The sequence below is a fragment of the Sus scrofa genome, chromosome 18 (genome assembly GCF_054392235.1).
Source record: "Sus scrofa isolate SSC_HxYL_T2T_F1_AM1 chromosome 18, Sscrofa_HxYL_maternal_Yorkshire_Landrace_v2.0, whole genome shotgun sequence".
Taxonomy (NCBI): Eukaryota; Metazoa; Chordata; class Mammalia; order Artiodactyla; family Suidae; genus Sus; species Sus scrofa.
In genome coordinates, this window is record NC_139400.1 from 61440011 (window position 1) to 61462128 (window position 22118).

At 47.0% G+C, this 22118-nt stretch overlaps 1 protein-coding gene across 10 annotated transcripts in view; it reads left to right on the forward strand.

The window, feature by feature from the left end:
* Nucleotides 1–22118, forward strand: part of GLI3 (GLI family zinc finger 3) — a 294394-nt gene that overhangs the window by 68895 nt on the left and 203381 nt on the right. For 2 of the 10 annotated variants that reach the window (XM_021078946.2, XM_085004877.1), the window contains exon 1: nucleotides 18938–19091. The exons of 7 other annotated variants lie outside the window; for them this stretch is intronic. Coding sequence is in view for 1 of the 3 variants with exons in the window: in XM_085004879.1 (XP_084861005.1) it covers nucleotides 3752–3826 (75 nt within the window). In the remaining 2 variants the exon portion in view is untranslated. Of the gene's footprint in view, nucleotides 1–3751; nucleotides 3827–18937; nucleotides 19092–22118 lie in introns of those variants that run through there. One more of the 10 variants, XM_085004879.1, reaches the window with a different exon arrangement.

A 22118-nucleotide genomic window follows, 5' to 3' on the forward strand; every position in this document is an offset into this window, starting at 1 on the left:
CATGAAGCCAGGTCACGTGGCAGTCATGGGTCCTTTCTTTATTCTCGTCCGTATCTTCAGCCTCCACATGGACAGTTAAGGTCACATGTTTTCCGCATATGCTCGGAAGGAACGAATGCCCTTGGAAATGGCTCCAGAAACTCCGGAGGCCCGAGTGCTTGTGAGAAGCCCCAGATCCCAAGGCCCTTGATTCCCAGGTCGCTAGTCTTTTTATCTTCGTCCTCTCTCTATGTCCTGTAGCATTTGATGATGCTTTGCAATAACTGAAGCAGGACTTCATCAATGCAAAAATATTGAAAAACGTAACCACAGGAAATAAAAATCACCCTTATTCCGTGGCTCTTATACGGGTGAAAACAAGCCCATTGGTGCATTTCCTTCTAGTCTTTTTTCTGCACACACGCGTCGCTTCACATGGCTTCAGCATAGCTCCGTGGTTGCTGGAAGCTCTCCTGTTTCGTTCCTGAAGAACTTAAACTCAGTGTCTCCTTCTCAGCTGTCCTCGTAGGAAGGGATTTTAAAATCCTGACGCTGTCACTTAGGAAGAAGGTTCTGCCCCTTACAGAAGGCGAAAAGGTGCCACTTAGTGAAGCACCATGACAACCGTTACTCCCATGATGGGAAAATCCGTGGAATCACATGTCATACAGCCTTCTCAACAATCTGTGAAATTTTTGCCATCAAGGCTGCTTTCAGATCTGATGCTTATCAGGAGCCAAGGTGAGAAGCAGGGCAGAGTGGATTGATAAACCCGTGTCCACAGCCACGTGGGGTCCGGAGCCCTGGTGTGAGCTCGCAGTGGAAGACAATGCAGTTTTTATAGACCCGGGCAGTTGCACGTAGGATGAATAATACGGAACTGTGTGCTGAGTCACCTGCTCGTTGCTGCGGGAGAAGCAGCGGAGGAACACTCACAGGTTAGATTTCGTCCCGGGAATTGGGGTTCACCTGGGCAGGAGCTCACAGAGTGTCCGACCCCTCCTTCCCGCCCCCAAGGGGGATTTAGCAGAGAAAAGAAAAGCCCAAGCAAATGCTTGGTGGCGGCAGATACTCGGTCACAGGGAGTTCCTGCGTCTCTTTTATTTACCATTAACTCCTATTTCAAAAAGACCAAGGGCTTTCTTAAAGGGCCAGTAAGTACTATATATAAAAACTACATATAAGAAATTATATTAGGACTGTAATATTTAAACTTGAAGCAGCTCCAAAAAACACACTTATTTCTCAAACATTCTTTAAAGTAATTTTTTAAGGCAAGACATAGATTTATTAAGATAGGATGCTTGTGAGAGATGCAAGCAGGCAGGCAAGGAGGTTCTGCCAGAAATTTTGAATTTTAGGAAAGAATTAGATAATGTTACCAATAGAGGAGAATTGCAAACCACTCATAATCCGCCTCCTAGTGCTAACACAGGGGTGTGTGCTTCCTGCCCTCTCCCTCCCAGCCCTTCTTGTCTCTGCTTTGTGGTTGTTATTAATCTCCTGCCATGGTCATTGAGAAGCTTTCGCCCTTCTCTTATGAATTACTTTCAGGGACCATCCTTGTGGCTAATAAGTCTTTGCATGGAACCCAAACTATGCCTTTGGGTGTGTGCCTGGCAAGGGCAGGATTGGGTCAAGCGATTTAAGACTTGTCACACAAGGCACCGCGCTGATGTTCAGAGATGTGTGTTCACAGAATGTCCTACATTCACCCTTGACAGTTGTATGTTTCCCTTGGCTCAGTCCCTACCGACACTTCCGAATGTGGTACCAAGGCAAGACCGCAAAACAGCATCGTATTTCAGTGTCCTCTTCTTTTGTTAGATAATGAAGTAAAAAACTAGTGTTCGTTTTCTTCTTGCTCATTTAAATTTCTTCTTCACTACTTGCCTGTTCATGTTCCCCCACCCCATTGGGGAACTCTTTTTGTTAGACAGTAACTCTTGAAAATTTCGTTTTTAATTGAAGGACAGTTAATTTACAATGATGTGTTCATTTTAGTGTATAGCAAAGTAGTTCGGTTACACACACACACACACACACACACACATATATATATTGAATATAGTTCCCTGTGCTGTACAGTAGATCCTTGTTCTACTGTATATATAGTAGTACATATAGTAGTGTGTGTATGTTTGTCCCAAACTCCTGATGCATCTCCCCCTCCTCTGCCCCACTGTCCCCTTTGGTTACCATAAGTTTGTTTTCTATATCTGCAGGTCTATTTCTGTTTTGTAAGTATATGCATTTATATCCTATTTTTAGATTGTACATATAAGTGATATTACATTTGTCTTTGTCTGACTAGCTGCATTTAATATGATAATCTCTCAGTCCGTCCATGTGGCGGCAAATGGCATTATTTCATTCTTTTTTATGGCCAAGTAATATTCCATCATATATTCTCTTTACCCATTTCTGCTGCTGAGGGACACTGAGGTGGCTTCCATGTCTTGGCTATTGCAAATAGTGCTGCTGTGAACATTGGGGTGCATGGATCTTTTTGAATTAGTGTTTTCTCCAAATAGATATGCTGGAGTGGGATTGCAGGATCCTCTGGTATTTCTATTTTTAATTTTTTGAGGAACCTCCATGCTATTCTAGAATAATATTTTTTAATGTTGCAGACATTTTAATACCTTTGCATTAAGCTACGTAAAATGCCCAGCTGCAAGTGTCATATTTAAGAAAGATAAGAGCGTTTGCGACTGAGAGTCCGCACGACCCATCTGAAGACACGGACAGTGAGGCCCTACCTGGAAGTTTTTAGAACTGATCATTAACTCCTTTTTACTGAAGGAATGTGATGTGGAAAAGTGCTCATATCATAAATTGTACAGTTGGAAGGCTTTTCACAAACCGCATGTATTTGTGATAGCAGCACCAAGCCCCAGAAACAGATTGTCGCCAACCCATTGAGCCCCCGTCCCTGACTTCTACCAGCATGGGCTAGTTGTGGCTCTTTTCCTATTTTCTACGTTTGTCATCCGGCTTCTTGTTTTTGGGTCTACATTCTATTTGCAGGATCCTGCCACATTTTGTGTAGTTTTAGGTGTTCGTTCACTGTGTTCTTATGGTATTCTCTTATGTGAATAGGCCACGATTTGTGAATCCTTCCTGCTGCTGATGGGCACTGACAGGTTCAGATGTTTGGTTACAGACGGGGCTGCTGTAAATATTTTAGTTCATGTGTTTTGGCGCCCCTGCTAGGGACATTTTAACAAATTTCCCTGGGCCCATGTCCTTCTGCCCTCTGCACCGACATCTCTTGAGCCAAGTAAGAACAGCGTGGACTTGAGATGCACATGTTTTTGTTTTGTCTTTTCTTGCTGTTCCTTTTAGGAAGGATGAGAGGAATGAAGTTCCCTTAACAAGGCCCTCATATAAATTGCAGATAATGGCTGTTGGCTTCAGTCTGAGCTATCATCTCTACATGAGGAATTATATTTTCCATCCTGTCCTTTTCTTGCTCATCAGTCTTGATTCACCGTAATAAATGGAAGGTTCCAATTGTCTTAAGAGGAAAGAGTTTATTAACATATTGGTCTTACAAGCAACCTCTCTGGGTTTACTAGTTTAATGAAAACCACATCTCTGGGGCAAGCAGTTGGATTGAAGCCATGTGTGTGCGTGAGCTGAGGCTGTGATGGACCAAATCTAGATCATTCTGCTGTGTGATCTCTTGGTAGAATTAAATAAAAGGCATTAAAAAAATTTATAGCTGCCTTATACCAGCTTTATGTCTGATTTTTTTCTCTCTCTCTAGATTCTTTGGCTGACATGAGTTTTGAAGTTCTGCCACATTCACTTATCAGCCTGTGGCAAACGCAGTCCTACCAGAGTGAAGATGAAAGGCTGAGAATTAAAAAAAAAAAAAAAATCCATGTGCTACATAAAAACGCCCTGCCCTTTTAAGGAATTGGCAGAGTTACCTTTATGCACCCCCCCCCCTTTCTCTCTCTGGATGTGTAGGAAAGAAACTAAATTCTTGGCTTGTTATTGTTATTTTTTAACCCATCAATTGTATGTGCATCTATTTAACAGTTTTCAATACTTTCTAAAACACCTTCCACCTGACCCTTCAATGTCTCAAGGAGGGCCAAACATTTGGTTGGAGTATTTCTAATTTTATGGCTGTCTCTGTAGGGCATGCATCCCTTTGTCCATCTCTCATCTAACATGGGCTAAATATTAATCGCCACAGCAGCTCCCGTGGGGTGGGTATGGAAAGCATGAAAAAATCTCAGCCGAGTCTGTGAGTGGGTGGTTCACGGCTGTCTGCCCTGTACCTGTGGACTTACCTTTGTTTAGTGTCCTTATGGTTTTGTCTGCCCTTAAGGGACACGCTCTTTAAATGGATGAATATAGCAAGATCATTTCTTAATTGATAATCTGGCAACAGGAAACAGGGGCTTAAAGAATCGGAACCAACTCCTGACAAAAGGCTGCCGTAGGGGACTTCCCTCTGTTGCCCTCTCTCTTTTTTGTCACACGCCCCTGTGTGGAGCTGTGTTTTCACCTTGGGCATCCTGTTTGGTACCCCAGGGTCCTTTCCTCTGGGGATGGATTCTGATCAAATAGATGCTGCTGCTACTAGCCCTGGAAACAGCATCCCTATAGGATGGACCTACAAATCCCAGCCCAGCCATTCAATTACGTATTCATCCCTAGAGTGATTCTCTAGTGCCTAGAATATCACAGCTGATGAGATGCAGCCCCTGCCCTCCAGGGGCCCACATTCTAGTGCTGGAGATGCACAGATCAGCAGGTCGTTGCAGGACGGCATGAGAAGGGCTCTGTAGCCGTCGGGTGTGGAGTGGAGCCGCCCAGAGGATGGGGAAGCAGCGGGCTGAAGGTGGTTCCTCTCTCTCAGAGCCTGCCTTCAGGCCAGGCAGCTTCGGCTGCCTGGAAGGTCTGTGAGCAGAAGAGCCATGTGTGTTTCTGGATCACCAGGGCTTTTAACATCGCTTTGGTTTTCAGTACTCCCTGAAGAGTTTGCTTTTGCACTCTCGAAATTAAGATGAAATCTGTGCCGTTTTAGGATTCTCAGGGTACCCATTTCCCAGCATATTTTCCTCTGTGGGTTGACGCTTCTTTGCAAGACTGGGTTCTACTTTTTTGATGGAATTTTTCAGAATGTAAGGCTTCTCAGTAATTTTACAGTATCTACATGTTCACTTTTTTGTTTGTTTGTTTTTTGCTTTTTTTTTAAGGCCACACCTGCGGCATATGGAAGTTCCCAGGCTAGGGGTCAAATCGGAGCTACAGCTGCCAGCCTGTGCCACAGCCACAGCAAGGCCATATCCAAGCCGAGTCTGCAACCTACACCTCAGCTCATGGCAACACCAGATCCTTAACCCACTGAGCAAGGGCAGGGATCGAACCTGCAACCTCATGGTTCTTAGATTCGTTTCCACTGTGCCATGATGGGAACTCCTACATGTTCGCTTTTAAAGGACTTTGTAGGTGTTCCTTTCCGTGATCATGCTGGCAGAACACAAAGAATGTTCAAAACTTGGTATCACCAGTAACTAGATTTTAGTGAGACTAGACTTAGGCTTTGCACAAATGGGAAGGGACCCCCCACATAGGCACCAGTAGTGTATTTTGATTTAATGACATGATAAATTGTGTGGCACATTTATATCTTCATGGCCTGATCAGTGAAATTAAGCTAACCTGTAATTTCCGGTTTCTCATTTCTCAGTGTTTATGTGGAAAAATGGTTCCATGGTTGGGCTTAAGGAATATGTTTTTCTGAGGGGGATATTTTAAAAAGAAATTAAATAAAAATCCTTCTAGCCCCCATGAAACCCCTGATGGTCTTGCAAATTATTTTAACTCTTAAAACCTTCAAATAGAACACAAGGCAAGAACATGTTGGATAAGGAAGTATTTTACTAAAAGTTTTGGTGGTTTCTGTAATAGAGTTACACGAAAGCCAAGATTTTCTACTGATTTGCTGTATCTGTCAGGAAGTACAAACTATTGAGTAACTTTTCATTCCTTCAGCATTTCATTAGCGCTTTCTCTTTCACTGATAAAACGGCTTTCAGAATGTGGAGTTTCATTGCATGAATCTAAACTTCTTTTTAGATGTCTTAAATGGATTGAAACACAGAAGCATACAACTATATTAAAGCAATACCTTTCAGAAATTTATAGTGCAAGTATTCTGCATAGGATGTTTAACAATTATTTTCTGTTTACGCTATTAAATTAGAACTTATATTTTTACATACACTTGGCTTTTTTACCCCACAGTGAATTTCAAGCCTGTCCAGATAGGCTCATTAAAGGAATTTACCAAGTCCTGGAATATTCACGTTTGGGAGCCATTCAGATTTATCACTGGTTGCTTGGTTCCAATACGGTTGATTTTCAATGTTGTATTAATTTCAGGTGTACAGCAAAGTGATTTAGATTCCTTTCCATTATAGCTTTTATTTTAAGACTCTGAGTAGAGGTCCCTGTGCTCTGCAGTAGGTCCCTGCCTTTAGTTATTTATATATAGCAGTGTGTATCTGTTTCCTTTTTTTTATTCTCCACATCTGTGGTTCTCTTTCTGTTTTGTGAATAAGGTCACATTCGAATTTAAATGATAGAAAAAGACAAGGAGGCCAAAGTTCCTTGAACAGAGTGGGGGGAAGATTGTGCTGCAGCATCCGTGCAGAGAGGAAGCCGTGACGTTGACCAAATGACAATTCCTAGAGACAACTTCAGGAGTCAAGAGCAAAGCACAGAAGGTCAAGTAGAAGCCACACGGAGGTCAGGAGTGTTTAGGCTTAGCTCAGTGGCTCTGACGTATACAGAAGAGAGATGGCGTATTGGGTGGCAGTGGTGTTGGGTCCATCAAAGACTTTGTTGGACAAAAGTTGAATCCAAAAGAGGCAGCTCCATGGAAGAGGTGAGTTGCTGAGGGGCTGAGGATTCCTTCCTGGCACTGGGAGGGATGTGACAGTCAGGGGTGAGCTGGAAGAACGCTCTTTTATTTGGGGCAAAGGAGGAGCAGAATGCAAGGAAGGCAGGTGCGTCGAGATACGTTCCTGTTTGGGTTTCATTCCAAGTGATTTACGAGGCCCTTGGCAAGGAAGACTACGGCCCAACTGTTACAGAAAGAGGCTACTTTTGCACAGAATCAGGGTTTGGATGGCAGATCCGTAACTTGTATATCCTGTTGTCATTGGAGAGGTTTGTGGGGTAGCCAGGAAGTTTAGGTTGAAAATACAAAAAACGGTCTCCTTCTCCCTCTCCTGGGCTGTGTCTCCCCAGGAGTCCAGAGCCAGTAACGCATCGGAAGGAAGACTCGTCAAGAGGAGCTTGCTTTCACTCGTCGCTCTGTGAGCTGTTGGCTCCTTCAAAGCCGAGGGGAGGCGACTTCTCTCTGGCTTCCAGTCACAGTGGTTGCTAATACTCCGTTGAATGAACTGTGAGATACATTCGTTTTATAGGGAAGCGATGTTACATTCCCTAGCGGGACCATGCTAGTATTTTTTTCCCTTTCCTTGCAAATTATAGAATAGACTAAAGGGACCCAGTAGAATTAATAAAATTGTCAAGCACCATAAAATTGCCTGGATTATGTGTTTTGGTTGCTGTTTCCTCCAACTCTTCTTGAGGGCTTGAGGAGAACGGGACCAGGCAGTGAGGGGAGGATGGAAGAATTTTTATCTGAACGGCTTGGCAGGAAACATGAAGCTTTTCTGCCAAGAAATATGAATTTCCACTTGTGTCAGCAAGATGTGAATGAAAGAAGCAAGAAATGTGCAAAAGGAAACACACAAAAACCATACAGGTGTCCTCAAACCCAAGATGCCATGTCTTGGCGCTTCAGAGTGATGACTGATACTGCGCTGGGCAGGTGGATGTGTCCCTGAGAGGTTAGGCGGAGCTTTACCGGCCTCTTGGAGAGCCTGAATTAGAGGAGACTCGGCGAAGACTTTCCCAAACCAGACCTTGTCCAAACCTCCTTTAGATCCGTACTCTCATATCCAACAACTGAAGCAGCTCCCTTTCTTCTTCTTCTTCTTCTTTTTTTTTTTTTTGCTTTGTGAGGCTGCACCTGTGGCCTATGGAGGTTGAATCGGAGCTACACCACAGCCACAGCCATGCCGGATCCGAGCTGCATCTGTGACCTACACCACAGCTCACGGCAATGCTGGATCCTGAACCCACTGAGTGAGGCCAGGGATGGAACCTGTGTCCTCATGGATACTAGTCAGGTTTGCTACTGCTGAGCCACAACGGGGACACCCCCCTTTCTTTTTTCTTTTTCTTTTTTTAATAGTTATTTCCCCAGTACAGTTTTTTTTCACTATACAGCCTGATGACCATACATGTACACATTCTATTTTCTCACTTGATCCTGCTCCATCATAAGTGACCAGACACAGCTCCCAGTGCTACACAGCAGCATCTCATGGCTCATCCATTCCAAAGGCAGTCGTTTGCATCTGTTAACCCCAAGCTCCCCATCCCTCCTCCTCCCCCGCCCTCCCCCTTGGCAACCACAAGTCTATTAGGCTCTTCCTGACGCTGACCTCACAGTCCACGGGGCCCCTTGCCCCAGCCCTGTGGACTGTGTTTCTCTTCCCAGATGCTCCCACATCTAGAAAAATCCACAGTCATCAGGGCAGCAGCCATTAGTTTGCACCGTTTTACTGGGGCACAGAGGCCTTGACGTGGATGCCCTGGTACCGATTACATGTGGAGAACAGCTGACCCAGGCCAGTTGGCCTTGTTTATGTTGGCTCTGCCAGCCGGGAAGCCCCTGGATGCAGTTTTTCGCATTAGCTGTAGAAACACGCTCTCAGAATCCTGATTGAATTTGCTTCTGCCTGTGGTCAGGAGGTTTCCAGTGCGGTGGGGTAGGGAGCTCTCTCTGCACACATGACGCTTCCGCTGCCTCCTCTGTCCTTATCAACAGAAGAACATGCCAGTTTGGGTCATCCTGCCTTCAGAAACAGCTCATTAGGGGTCACATGCGGCTCGGGAGAGGGGCACCCTCCCTTGCAGTTAAAAGAGGCGTATCGAGGGGCTGGGTGTGTGGGAAACGGTCTCCTTCAGCTTCCAGGGAGGACGTGGCCCTTTTGACGGATGTGTACTTGTGTGTTTTGTGATTTGCTCCTAAAGGATCAAAAGTCAGACAACCGCAGGCACAGCCCAAGCTGCAGAAGAAGACCGAGCTCTGATTTTGTATTTAAAATCGGTTATTTTTCCCAATACGTAGCACGTTGAGAGAGGACACAGTCAGGAAATGTCTTCCACCTCTAGGCTGATAAGCCTCCAACCCTCCCTTCCCCACTGTCTAGACTGGCCAGGTTTAGGATCCTAGGGAACCGATTTGATGACCAGCTCACTGACTTGCGGGGAAGTTCATTTTTCCAAGCTGGATGCCTTCCTGTAAAGCAGGGTGATATTTGTATATCCACCTCACAGTTAACTGAAGATTTGGAAGCATCAGTACTAGTCCTTTGAAAAGGGGGCTGCCTTCTCTTTGGTGTGTTTTTTCCAGGTGGGCCTCAGCGTGTCACTGCTAAGTGCTCTTAGCATGTCCTGCAACGGGTAAGTCAAGAGATGGCATGCTCTTTCTGGAAAGGGCGCTCTAGAAAATATTTTAGAATTTGCACGGGCCCTTTCGTCTCTGTCATGCTCCACTCTGCTCTGGCAGGGAGAAAGCAGCCCTAGACAATACAAAAATGGGTAAGCCTGGCTGGGTTCCGATAAAACTTTATGCATGGACACGGAAATTTGGACACGTGGCATGAAATATTCTTCCTCTTTTGATTCGTTTCCCAGCCGTTTGGAAATGTACGGTCCATTCTTAGCACACAGGCCAGACAGAAACAGGCAGTGGGTGGAGGTTGCCCGTGACCGTCCTGAGAGAAGTGGCCTGATCATTTTTAGCAAGTATGGTCGATGGACAAACACCGCATGGCTTTCCTGGAGAGAGTCAAGTGCCTCGAGTCAGTGCAGCAAACCAAGGAGAGAAGAGGCGGATGTTTTCAATGCAGATTTCAAGGAGGCAGACTTTGCAAATGTTAATTATGAGCCGGACCCAAGATCCATTAGAGAAGTGGATCAAAGAGATGGCCAGGAGTAATTACAGGTCGTTAACGTGGACTCTCTTTTTTGGTTGTGAGGCAGCCATTATTCTCTCCCAAGAGGTCCAGCTTGGTTCTTGCTGAAGTTGTGTCCTCGTTTGTCCTCTTAAGAGCTTCTGGAGTGCTTTTCTGTATCATTCCGTTGTTTTCCTAGGACACCTATGAAGAAGTGGAGTGGACTGGATTGGTGATGTCTCAGTTTATAGAAGGGAAGGAAGGCAGCCGCCCAGAGAAATTCTGTGACTTGCCTGAGGTTCAGCCAGTGCAACAGCAGAGTTGGCCCTGGAAGCTCAGCTGCTTACCGCCCAGCCCTGCTTGGCATTAACCTCAGACCAATCACGCAGAGAACAGTGGCGGAGCCCGGCATTCATAAATGCCGTGATTGACAAGACCCTTTCATGTGCTATTCTTTTTACCCCCAGAAAACCCTGGCAAGTGAACGGGGCAAGTCTTATCCTCTGCCCATTTATGTGAGAAGCGGATGTGTTGTAAGTTCCCCGGGGTCACACACCAATACAGTGCTAGAGGCAAGTCTGGGACCTAGGGTTTCCCACTGCTTTTATTATACCATGCTGCCTTATTATACATACGATATGGCCGATGATGTCATTAATACCCAAACATTAAAAAGTAAATTGAAAAAGAAATAACATCCTGCCCTGGTTCCAGCCCCTGGCAGTGATTTTTAAGTGAAGGGTTGTGTTATGAGAAATTTTTGCTTTCAATATTGCTGCGTGCCCCCCCCCCCCCCGTAAAAGGTGGAATGGAAGGATTTTATTTTTGGTAAGCGGCCCATGTGAAGTTTATTATTTATTTATTTTGGTTCTTTTTGCTTCAGCTCCTTTGGCTGAATGAAGCACTGCTGTATTTTTATTGCATACCCCATCATTAAAAGAAATTGAAAAGATGCTTGTTAGTTTTCATATTGCAGAGATGGAACTCTATCGGGCGCTTTTAGGAACAATTACAATTCCTAATAGTGCATTTTAAGAAGGAGTCTGGTTTTGTTCTTGATTTGAAAAAAGAGAGGACTTTCTTAAATTCGCTCTAATTGGATAATCATGTTTCTTGGGGAGCAGGTCTCTGCTTAGCATGACCCTGCTTTTATTGACTCATTGCATGTTGCTTTCCAGCCTGTGGGAGGCGAGCTCGCTCTGGGGCCACATGACGGCCTTTCAACTGTTGGTAAATAATCCAGGTAAAGCTGCTTCCAAGTGCAAGCTGTCCCTCCTTCTCCATAACCCGTAGGCTTCTTTAACGACGGGTCCCTTTCCATAAACTATGTATGGCTTAAACTGTTCCAACTCTAGTGCCCTTGAACGCAAACCAAATACTCAGGTGGCTTCTGGCATCTGAACGCGCACCTCAGTCCCCAGAAGATGGTGGTAAATGGTCCTGGGCAGACGTAGCTGTTCCTGTGTCCACCCCACAGCTATTTTTGCAAAGGAATATTACTGTATATAAAATAGATAGGTAACAAGGGCCCACTGTATAGCCCAGGAAAATCTACTCAACACGGTACAGTAACCTCTGAGGGAGAGGCATCTGAAAAGGAACCGATATATGCATATGTATAACTGATGGATTCTGCTGTACACCTGAAACTAACACAACTTTGTAAGTCAACTACACTCCGGTAAAATTTATTTAAAAAAAATAGCTGTTCAGAACCTGGAGACCCTCTGGAAAGATGATGGGTCATTTGACGGCTCGCAAGTATCCTTTCCCGATGACCTTTATAGGAAGAAGGGCAGGAGTTGTGGCAGTGACCTTCATCTTCACATGTGTATCAAGAAACAGTGCGTCCGTGTTCAGCTTTCAGAACATTTGGGTGTGAACGCTTTGCAGCGGTTACTAATCATTGAATATAATAGATGAGAAAGGCCCAGCCCCTTGGCCACTTATCTGAAGTCTGGCTTAAAGCAGATTTGTTAAATTTGCTAAGCCTCAGGATGCTTCTCTGGATGACTGGGGTGGGGAGACTGTGTGTGTGGTAGCCTGTGGGCCATCAGCGGGATTCCTGTCTTTGCACTTGGCCCATGGCCTGGCTTTAAGTACGTGCTCAGTGAATGTGAGAAAGAGCCACGGCGATAGGGATCCTGCTAACACCGGTTCCCTTTATAGCTTTCAGGGGTGGCCTGGTGAAAGATGAGTTACCGAGTTGGACAGAAAGGGAAGTTAGGGCATTTTTGGTACTTGTTTGAAAGGCACTTGCATGTAGGTATGTATGAAAAAATTCAAAATAGCCATGTCATTTTCAAGAAGTAGATTTATTGACGTCTCCATAAAGCCTAATATCATTGCGAGGGGTTATCGATAGGTGTAGCAGTAACCAAGCAGGCACTTCTGGTTTTAAGACACGGATTACATCGTTTAAAACAAGACTACAGGTGATCAATTTGTAGGATAATTTTTCAGTTTCTATATACTTTGTTTGAACTCGTATTTACTGTAAGGGTCTTACTTAGGATAGCATTGGAACCAGGAGAAAAATAAATCAGCTCCTTCTACACTCTGTAATGCTCAGGAAATATGGAAACATGAAGAAAAAATAATCCAGGGAAATATTTTCATGTTATTTGGTGCAATTTTTAATGATTAAAAAAAAGGTGTATATGTGTCTTCCTGGCCTCTTTCTTTCCTCCAAAAACTTGGATCCTTCAAAACAATTTGGAGGCGTGGTGGTTTGCTGGGTAAGGGAGGGGACTCTGAATTTCAGTTCAGGCTCCGTCTCCTCCCAGCTGTGTTTTCTTGGATAAATATGCCTTCGTTTTTGTGTCTGTGCAAATGAGGATCACAGGCGTATTTAGCTCATGGGCTTGGCGTGTAATGCATGTCGCAGTTCTTAGACTTCAGTGAAATTCTTTCCCATATTCATTAAAGCCCTCGATTGTACTGGATGTAGTGACATCAGTGTATTTTCCTGTTTTTAAGGTTTCATTGCGGCAGAGTTGACCTACAGCGTTGTGCTCAGCTCTGCTGTACCACAGGGATTCAGGTACGCGTGTACCACATCCCTTCTCTTTGAGATGTTTTTTCCCACATAGACTTTCACGGAATACTGGGTCGAGTTCTCATCCTGGCGTAAGAGAGTGGACATTTATTTTGTTAACTGGGTTGCCCTACCGTCGATACCACGGTGATGAGTATCCTTGAATATAAACTGTCTTCTTCTCCAGTCTTTTCCCTGAAGATACACCCTTGAAGTGGGAACCTCTGATACAGCCAAGCATGGAAATATTTGGAGAGTGTGAGACACTTTCCTCCCCTGCCGTCAGGGTTGTCCCTTCTGCAGTTTTCCTGTAGTATTTCTCCTCGTTTGGGGTGTAGGCCCTGTGGCAAAGGTGCATACGCTCTTTGCGGGTAGTGGCCGGCCTCCAATGTGGTCCGATGCAGCCTGCTACCTGGTTTCTGAACGCCCACGAGCCAAGGATGGCTCTTATTACATTTTTAAATGTGATCCATGGGTAGATGTGAGGTTCCGCAGACCACCTTCAAATTCAGATTTCTGCTCTTTTTCTTATCACTAGGTTTGGAGGTCCAAGAGCCAGAGATTTAAGTGGGGGCTTTAGAATCTGCGCACCTAAGCTCCAGGCTCTGTGACCTAGAACGTGACCCAGCTGCCCTGAGCCAGGGTGTTCTCATCTGGCAGATGAGCTGAATGACAGTGTCTTTCTGACCAAGTTACAGGGAAGAGTAAGTAAGACAGATGAAGCCTCTCTACTTCCTAGGAAGCAAATGTTAGCGGTCATTCACTGGTACCTGGTGAATAGATTTGAATTGGTAGGAAAGGAGTTTCCCTGTGGCTCATGGGTTAAGGATCTGGCATTGTTCTTGCAGTGGCTTGAGTTGCTGCTGTGGTCGCAAAGCATGGCAACAACAACAAAAAAAGGAGAATTAGTGGGCAGAATGAATGAGATGAGAATTACTTGTACTTTGGGAAGGTAGATGAATTTGGCTTTTTGTTTCCTTAATTGCTTTTGCTGGGACTTCTCAAAAATTAAAAATACATTCCCCTGGCTTTGGGTCATGAAGTTCTCCTGCATGTGCCTGGAAAGCTGGAAAAAAGGCCAGAAGAAAGGTCTGGCTGTGTCCTGGTTCCAGTCTTTTTCGGAAGAGATGGGTGATGAGTCCAGCCTCTGGCTGGTCGGTGGAGAGGAGAGCGGCTGGGATACCGAAGCACCGTGTCTTGGCTGTGACCCTGAACGTGGGCTTTGGGGGAGACCAGGTTTTGTGACCCTTCCTGCTTCACTCGCAGATGGCGTCTGAGCTCTTCCTTGAAACTATCTCCAGCAGTTGCAGACTTGTGTGGCCAAGTAGCTGGAAGAGGGCTCATCTGCAGTCAAAGCGTGGAGACTCAAAAGGGGCTATTTTCGTTTGGGCTTCTCAATGGCACCTGTTGCAGCTGAGGTCCAAGCGGGCAGTGGCTCGAAGGCGCTTCTGGGGTAGAGCCCTGACCCAGGCAGCGCCTGGCCTTGCCTGCCTGGAGGAGGAGGCCGCGTCAGCAGAGGCAGCCCCTCTCACCAGCCCCAGTCTTGCCCCTGTGGGGGCGGAGCCTCCAGCTCCTTTCTGTACAGTAATGATATTCTCTTGATATTTAAATGTACACTCCAGGAGGGTCTGATTTCTGCCACAGAGTAAGCATGGTCTTTAAAATTTTATTAAAAATATAATACCGCCATATGCTCAGGCTTTCTTATTACCCAGTCTTCTAAAAACAAAACCATGCAACATAAACACACCAGATGAAGCCAGTTAAATTTGTGTTCACTGCTGCAATTTAAAACATGATGGAGGGGTTAGGAAATGGGACTTTGATGTTGGGGGGATGGGGTGGGGCACAAACCTGGGACACCCGCCCTATTCAAACCTGCGGCCAGAAGAAGCTGCCACACGCAGACTTTCTTCCTGCATGCTTTCCAGGGAGGAGCAGGCGGTGTCCTCCGGCTGGACGGGGCCCAGGGTAGATCTCCAGAGGGATAGGCTTGGTCCCACCGGAGGCTGCAGCCGGCGGCGGCAGCCTGGACACCGGCCTTGTGAACAGAGGTTTCACTGTTTCTGAGGACGGCTGGTTGGGGATCTCATTATGGAATGTTAACTGCTCAGGTCTGTAAATGCAGAGCAGGGAAGGGCGACTTCTCATTCTCCGCTTGTAAAAGGCTCAAACCGAGTTCTCAAAGAAATCTCTAATACCTAAATGTTCCTGAGACTGTTATTCTCAGATAGGCATAAATGCGCTATTAAGCAGAAGGAAAAAAATTGGGGCCTCCTGAGAATTTATTGTACTGCCTTTGAAGTCACTAATTAACTCACTCTGTGTAAGCAGCGACTAGCAACTAATAGGCTAATAGAAGAAGCTTCATGACATTTTCGAATTCTTCATTCAAGGAAGGGGCTTCGGGAGCTCGTGGAGAAGAAGAGCCTCTCGCCTTTGCAGGGAGACTCTGCAGGGGCTCTCAGGGTCCAGTTTGGGTCTGTTCTTTTTTCTCTTTTTTTTTCTTTTTTCCCTCTCTTGCCAGGTAGAGGCAGGGCCGGGCCACTGCTTTCTGCTGGAACTTGGAAAGCAGGCTAGTAAAGTTGGGTTTGTGGCCGGGTGCTGCTCCACCAAGTCACAGAGGCTGACTCCCTGCCATCCGTGGCTTCAAGGCCCAGGAGCCTCCTTGCAGGGCGAGCAGGGCTTGGACGTCTGATCCCTGATCCCACGCGCAGGCGAGAGGAGAGAGAACAGAATCCCTCCGGGCCACAGGGCGTGTGCCTGGTGAGGCCTCAGACGAGCTGATGGTGTGAGCGGCTCCTGGTCTTCCAGATGGCAAGGAGCCCTCATTGTGTGATCTTTTACAGAAAGGCAGGAGGCTGCTTGCCCTGGTACCTGAGAGCTCTCTGCGCAGAGGAGCTCGCAGCCGTGACAGGCTTGCTCTCGGGGTTATTTAAACTCTCTTCTTGTTGGCTCTGCCCCCTCTTCCCATCCCAGGAGCCCCTTCTGGAGTAGGGTGGAGCTCTGGAAGCTGAGGAGCAGGGAGTGACGCCAGCAGCTGCCTTAGTTTGGGGACGCTTCCGAGCAGATAGTTTCTGGCGAAGGGCTGGTGGCATGTTGGTCGGTCTCGGCTGTGTTTTGTCTTTTGGCAGAAATAACGCCAGAATGTTCAGTGAGTCCTGGCACGCAGACTGCTCTGACGCAGGGCGTTTTCTCCTCTCCCTCTTCTCCCCTTGGGATCTCCTCCTGGTTGATGAAAGGAGGCGGTGCGGGGGGACCCATGAATCCTTGGGCCCGTGGTCACTGAGGGAGGGTGGCCCCTTGAATTTCCCCCAAGCTGCACATCCTCCTGCAGCCCTCTTGTGTTGCAGGCCCTGCTGTGGTGTAAAGGTTGCAGACAAAGGGGCGAGCTCTCTCTGGATCCATCCGGGCCACTCCCTCTGTCATCCGTCATTGTCAGTGGGAGACGTCTGTGTAGCCACACAAGGGCGATGCCTGACCCCAGGGGCGTTGGAAGGGTTCTTGGGGGGAAGCATTGTTTGCATCTCTTCTTGGAAGCCAAGCTCTAGACGTTCCGGCTTAGGCATAACTGCAGTCAGGATGGAACCAGGCAAGATTCTGCTTCTGAAAACTACAGGAACTCTCCCCCCGCCCCCGCATCATCCTGCAGGGCTTGTGAAAACATCTCGCCTCCTCTCTTTTCCTTGCTGACGTCTCTTTGGTCAGAGTCTTAGAATTCAGAAACAGGGAGGCGAGGACTTGGGTTCCATTGGTTTTTATGCAAAGAACATCAGAATGTAAATGGCCCCCGAAATAAAAGCTGACAAGAGGCAACCAACGCATAATAGGAAAAAATGAAATAATGCTTTTTCCAAACACAGCCAGGCAATTTGCTGGGAGGAAAGCAGAAGACGATGCTGTTTCTTGCGCAGAAGGGGAAGGTGGGGCCTCAGGCTCGCGGAAGCACATTATAAACTGTGGTTAACACCCAAATGCTGATGGCTGAGCCTCAGTGGGCTCAGGGTGCGTGTGTGTGTGTGTGTGTGTGTGTGTGTGTGTGCGCGCACTTGCACACACACTCCCGGTGCAAGCGCAGCCGGTGTGGATAGGACGCTCCCTGATACGAAGACCCGGAGGTTGGATGTCTCACTGTAAATTTGTCCCTGGGCCTTCTGGGTATTTCCCAGGAGTGAATTTATGTTGACAAAAACTTCATGGGAGAGCGTCAGAGACCTGAAAATGTCTGTGCAGGAAACTACGGTGACTCTGTTTCCCCTTTCACCGGTGGTCGTGGGAGTGAAGGCTGGGCGCGGGGACAAGCTGCACGCCTCCTTGCCCAAACCTGCCCAGGCGCAGACCTCTCATGCTGTTGACAGGACTGTGTGGCTTCAGGCGTGGCCAGGGTTCCTCTGACCTCACTGATTCCCCAAGGCCGTGAGTGTCTGTTTGCAGGAAGCTGGAGCCAGCCCCTTGTCCTGCTGCAGCATCGGGCTCTGGTGAGGATCAAGTGAGATGCTGTGAATGATAAAGTGGTCCATGGCGGAAAAGGCTCGTTTCTTTCCTTCAGGAAGGAGGCCATGTTTGCAGGTGAGGGGTCGGGAACAGCCCCTGCCTGTGGATGGAAACTCAGACCTGTGTTTTAATCCATTAGAAGATGGCTTTATTCTGTCATTCAGCACGGCAATGTTGAGGCTTCCCGAACTCAGGACTCATTCAGCACGGACATGTGCTTTTCTTGTTCGAATCCCCTTTGGCTGGAAATCTGAATATCCAGTCTCTTTCTCCCCCTCCCGTAGCATTTCGTGGCCTCCTTCCCTCCCCCCATCCGCCCTTCCTTCGGGCTCCCCGAAATCTGAGTGCCACTTTTCTGGGAAAGCCTGATATTCTGACTTCAGGTTTGTAATTTAATGATGGAGAGTTTCCTTAGTAAACCAAATTTAGAGTCCTAGAATGCTTATCTTATATCCAGACCTTGAACATAAAAGGCATTTTATACCCGCAATTGTTCATTTAATGAGCAATTGCAGAGTGCAGGCCGGTTAAGGGATTGAGCTCTATGCACTATTATTGCAAGAAGTATTCCGAAATACCAGAAATAGGACGTAAGCTCTGATCAGGGAGACTGCGAGCACAATTACCTTCTTTTCAAATCCTTCTGTGACACTGCGGGAGGAAAAAGGACTTTGAAACTTGAAAGGAAAGAGCTTGCTTTCAACCTCAAAAGCTAGGAGGAAAGGGCTCTGAAATTTGCTCAGAATTCCCAATTCACCATTAGCCTGTTTCTTCCTTTAGCCTCAAGGCATTCTCCGCTTTTTGAAAAGATGTTAAGAAATGCAGTCACAATAGAGAGCCTAGTTCTGAACATGTTTCACTCGGTCCATTGAGGTCTGGGCTCCAGCCTTTGTGTGGGGTGAATTGAGCTGAACGGCTAGCTGGTTGGAAAGGGGTGAATGAGTAGTCGCTGTGCAGTCGCAAATTCTGGCAAAAGAAAGAAGCGCCCCCTCTTCCTTTATTTTCCAAGATGCATTCCTGTACAGCCCTGCTAGTGGCCATATGTAGCGTGGTTCCTGTTCCTCAGTCAATACAGGGTCCTTGGTTTATTGCAACTCTTGTTAAGTTTGTCTTGTAATTGAAGCTGCTATTGACCTTGCTTGGGGACCATTTGTAAAACCGTTTATTTAGCATAAACTGAAATAATAAACCCTCCTTCTCTCGGGCTGATTGTGATAGGGTGACATTAGTTTGATTTAATGATTAGCCGCCTGACCCTTCTGCTGGAGAGAGCGGCTTGAATAGAGAGAGTTCACTCGGAAGCACTCAGAAAGAATACTAATGAGCTTGTTAAATTTAGCATGGCTCCAACCACTTTTAATTCCTCTAATGGGAGCAGCACGGCCTGGGAGAGGGAGAGGGCCGGGGCAGGGAGGCAGGGAGACTCCGAGAATGTGTCTCCAGGGGTCTGTGCCGCTGGAGAAAGCCCACCAGGGGAAGTTTGCAGAAAGTAGCTAGCCAGAGCCCCGGACGGAACTGTAAGTATCTGTTCTCCTACGCTGTCCGTCTTCTGAGTCTTGGGGAAAGAGAGGTGTGATGGCATGAAAAGGGGATTTCAGGGACCGCTTGAAATCCACCCTCGTTTCCAAAAGGGGAGCACGTGCACCAGGAACTCCTCGTCCACTCGTTTTGTCCGGGGGACGGCGGGTCCTTCCTAGTGCGCGAGGCGGTGCAGGGTTTTGCTTTTTGTACCTGCAGGATCATCTGGAACTTTCGTCTCCAGTCCGAGCGCAGGAGCGCAAGTTTCCTGGGCTGCGAGGAGAAATCCCACAGGAGTTTGAGGGCAAATGCACGGGGAGTGTGTGTTGGGTCCCGCTTCCCCCAACACGTTACTTCGCGGTAACTGGTCTACACGGAGCTGGCGGTGAAGCCGCTTTGGAGTTTCGAGAGTTTATGGCACTCAGTGCGCCTGATGCGCTGTGGGTTGCCTTGGGATGAGTTTGGAAAATCTGGGACAGTTTCAAAACTGGCATGTGGCATGTGGGGGGTGGGGGGCAGCCCCCCCGCCCGGCTGTTGCGGGGGGGTTGGAGCAGGAATTCCTGAACTTCCCTGGAGCCCAGATCTGCAGAAGGGAGCCGGTCCACAGTGGGGTTCCAGTGAGGGTTTTGAAAATCATTTTCTCCCGAAGCTTTTTTGTGAATTGCATGTCTCAGGGTGACCCCCTGAGCTTGCAGCTGTTGAAGGGAGAGAGGCCTGAACAGTCCCCTTGTGTTTGGCTGTTCAAGTCCATTGGCAGATGCTTCTGGAGGACTGGGCTGTTTGCTTACATTTTTGCAGCCGACTTCTGCTTGTTGCCATGGTGGACAGTATGTTTCTGTCAATAATTTGGCCGGGCGTAGCCTGTCTGCACTGACTCTCAAACTTTATTGAACAACTTGGTTCTGCTGAACAAGATTAGACAGCTCGCGTCTTTTTGGCTTTTGCTGAAGTGGTTGCTAAATTTATAAGAGCAGGCAGGAATATGGCTTGGAAAGTTTCCCTTTCACTGTAGAAAGCGTGCTTTCAAGCCTCTTAGCTGTTTGTCTTCTGGAGCGTGTGTACTGTCAAGTTTTCATCTGAATGCCCCTCAGAGTCAACTCGGTGCACGAGATGAACTTCAGGAAATAATTGTCTCCTGGAGTTTTCTGGAGAGGGAGGGTCGGTGAAAAAGCGAGGGCATCAGCTCTCGTAAAAGTAAAGCCTGATGAAAGTGTCCAAATTAAAAACCAATAAATTCTGGCCTGCCTTTTACTTTACTAAGGGAATTTAGCTCATTTTTTTCAGGAGTAAATGTCAGAACTCTGCTGATTTCTTGTTATAATTTGAGAGTCGCATGTGTTGTGCTAACTCTCGTGAAGAAAGTAATTTTAAGCTAAAAAGACACCCCCCTTTTCCACTCACCACCCCCCACTACTTCTCCCAGGATGGTGGGGGGGGGCGAGGAGGTGCTGAGGGGGCAGGTGGGAGGGCTCTGGGCTCTGGTCGGACCATGCCGATTATTCAGTTGTCCTAGAAGCGGGATGCAGATGCTGTCCCATCAAGGCATAGTTTCTAGAAACTCACTCTGTTATAGGGATGCAGTTTTGAGAGAAGAAAAGTTCATTTCTTCTAGGAAGATGACGTCAAGGGAATCCTGTTTTAAACAGAGGACAGCTTAGGAGAGTTTGGTCACTCATCTCTCCCAGACAATCTGCTAATCCCGGGTCCCAGCCCCACTGGGTGGGGCTCTCTGGCTTTCCAGATGAGGGTCCATCTTACAGAATTGGCACCTCAGCGCTGCAAGTTCACTTAAGCTGACATTGGAAATAAAGGTTTTACTCAGGCGCAAATTAGTGGAAAATGTGACTCTGGCCATTTGTCTGTGAGAGGAATTCGTATGAAACCAAACGTTTTAGGCGTTTTTGACACCCTTCTGCTTTTCCATGATGGCAAACCCTTATTCTGTAGCTGATGACTTTGCCCCTGATAGAGAATACGGGTGGACGAGTGCCTAAGAGTAGTAGTCAGAAGGAAAAATTAAAATGTAGGGCTTTTTTGTTTTGAGGTTGGTTTTTAAATTCACAGAAGCGTGGTTTGAATGGCTTTTGGAAAGATCAATGCGCAACAATGTGGGATTGCACCATTTTCTTTTTTAGTAGTTACTTGATAGATTAAACTCGTAATTTATCCCATAATTACAGGGTCTGGGGGTGAGGCGCTGCACCAAACGATGCTACAATAACGTTTCACGGTTACCCAGCAGGAACGGGGTCAGCAAAATCACTGTAAAGGCCAGAACATACCTCATTGTCTCTTTGGTTTGTGGACATCATTTGCTAGGCTTTGAAAACATCGCTTCTTTCTTCCAAGTCTCAGACATAGGCAGAAAAGACGAGGTTTGCCCTGGGATTCAGGTAGTTCGTGTTACTGGTCATCACAAAAGAGTAGCTGTTACTTTAGTTTGTGTGGACACGCTCATTGGTGTCCACCGATGGACTTTCTCCTGCATGTGTCAAAAAGAGCTATGAAACGGCTGAAGTATATACCTGTTCTGGGCTTTCAGGGCTCTCAGCCAGACCTACCTGCTTGGGGGGCTACTTTGAAGATCAGTCTGTGTCTTGGGATAAGATAAATCTGCTCATCTAAGTAGTACAACCGTAGTACCGTTTATGCCTGATTCTACCCAGGGATGAGAAACCGCTTTCCAATGAGAGGTCTAAGCAGTGTCCCGGCAGATCCGTCTCCATCAGCGCTTCTCTGCTCTGTGGATTAAACACAGCGCTCGTGTGGGCATCGTTGAGACCGTGTGTGATTCTGGCAGATGAACTGGTACCCTTGTTGTGGGTTCAGATCGCCTGTTGGGTTTGACTTTCCGCTCTGGTCTTTGATCTGCTGTTAGAGAAAGGTCGTGCCGCCACATGTGCAGAGCAGCATGGTGGACGGATGGAAAGTTCTTACGGATGAAAGGGAACAGCAGTGTCAGGGAGCTAGACCCTTTCTGTCGGGTTTGAAGCCATGTCTGGAAGCCCCGCAGAGCACGTATGTA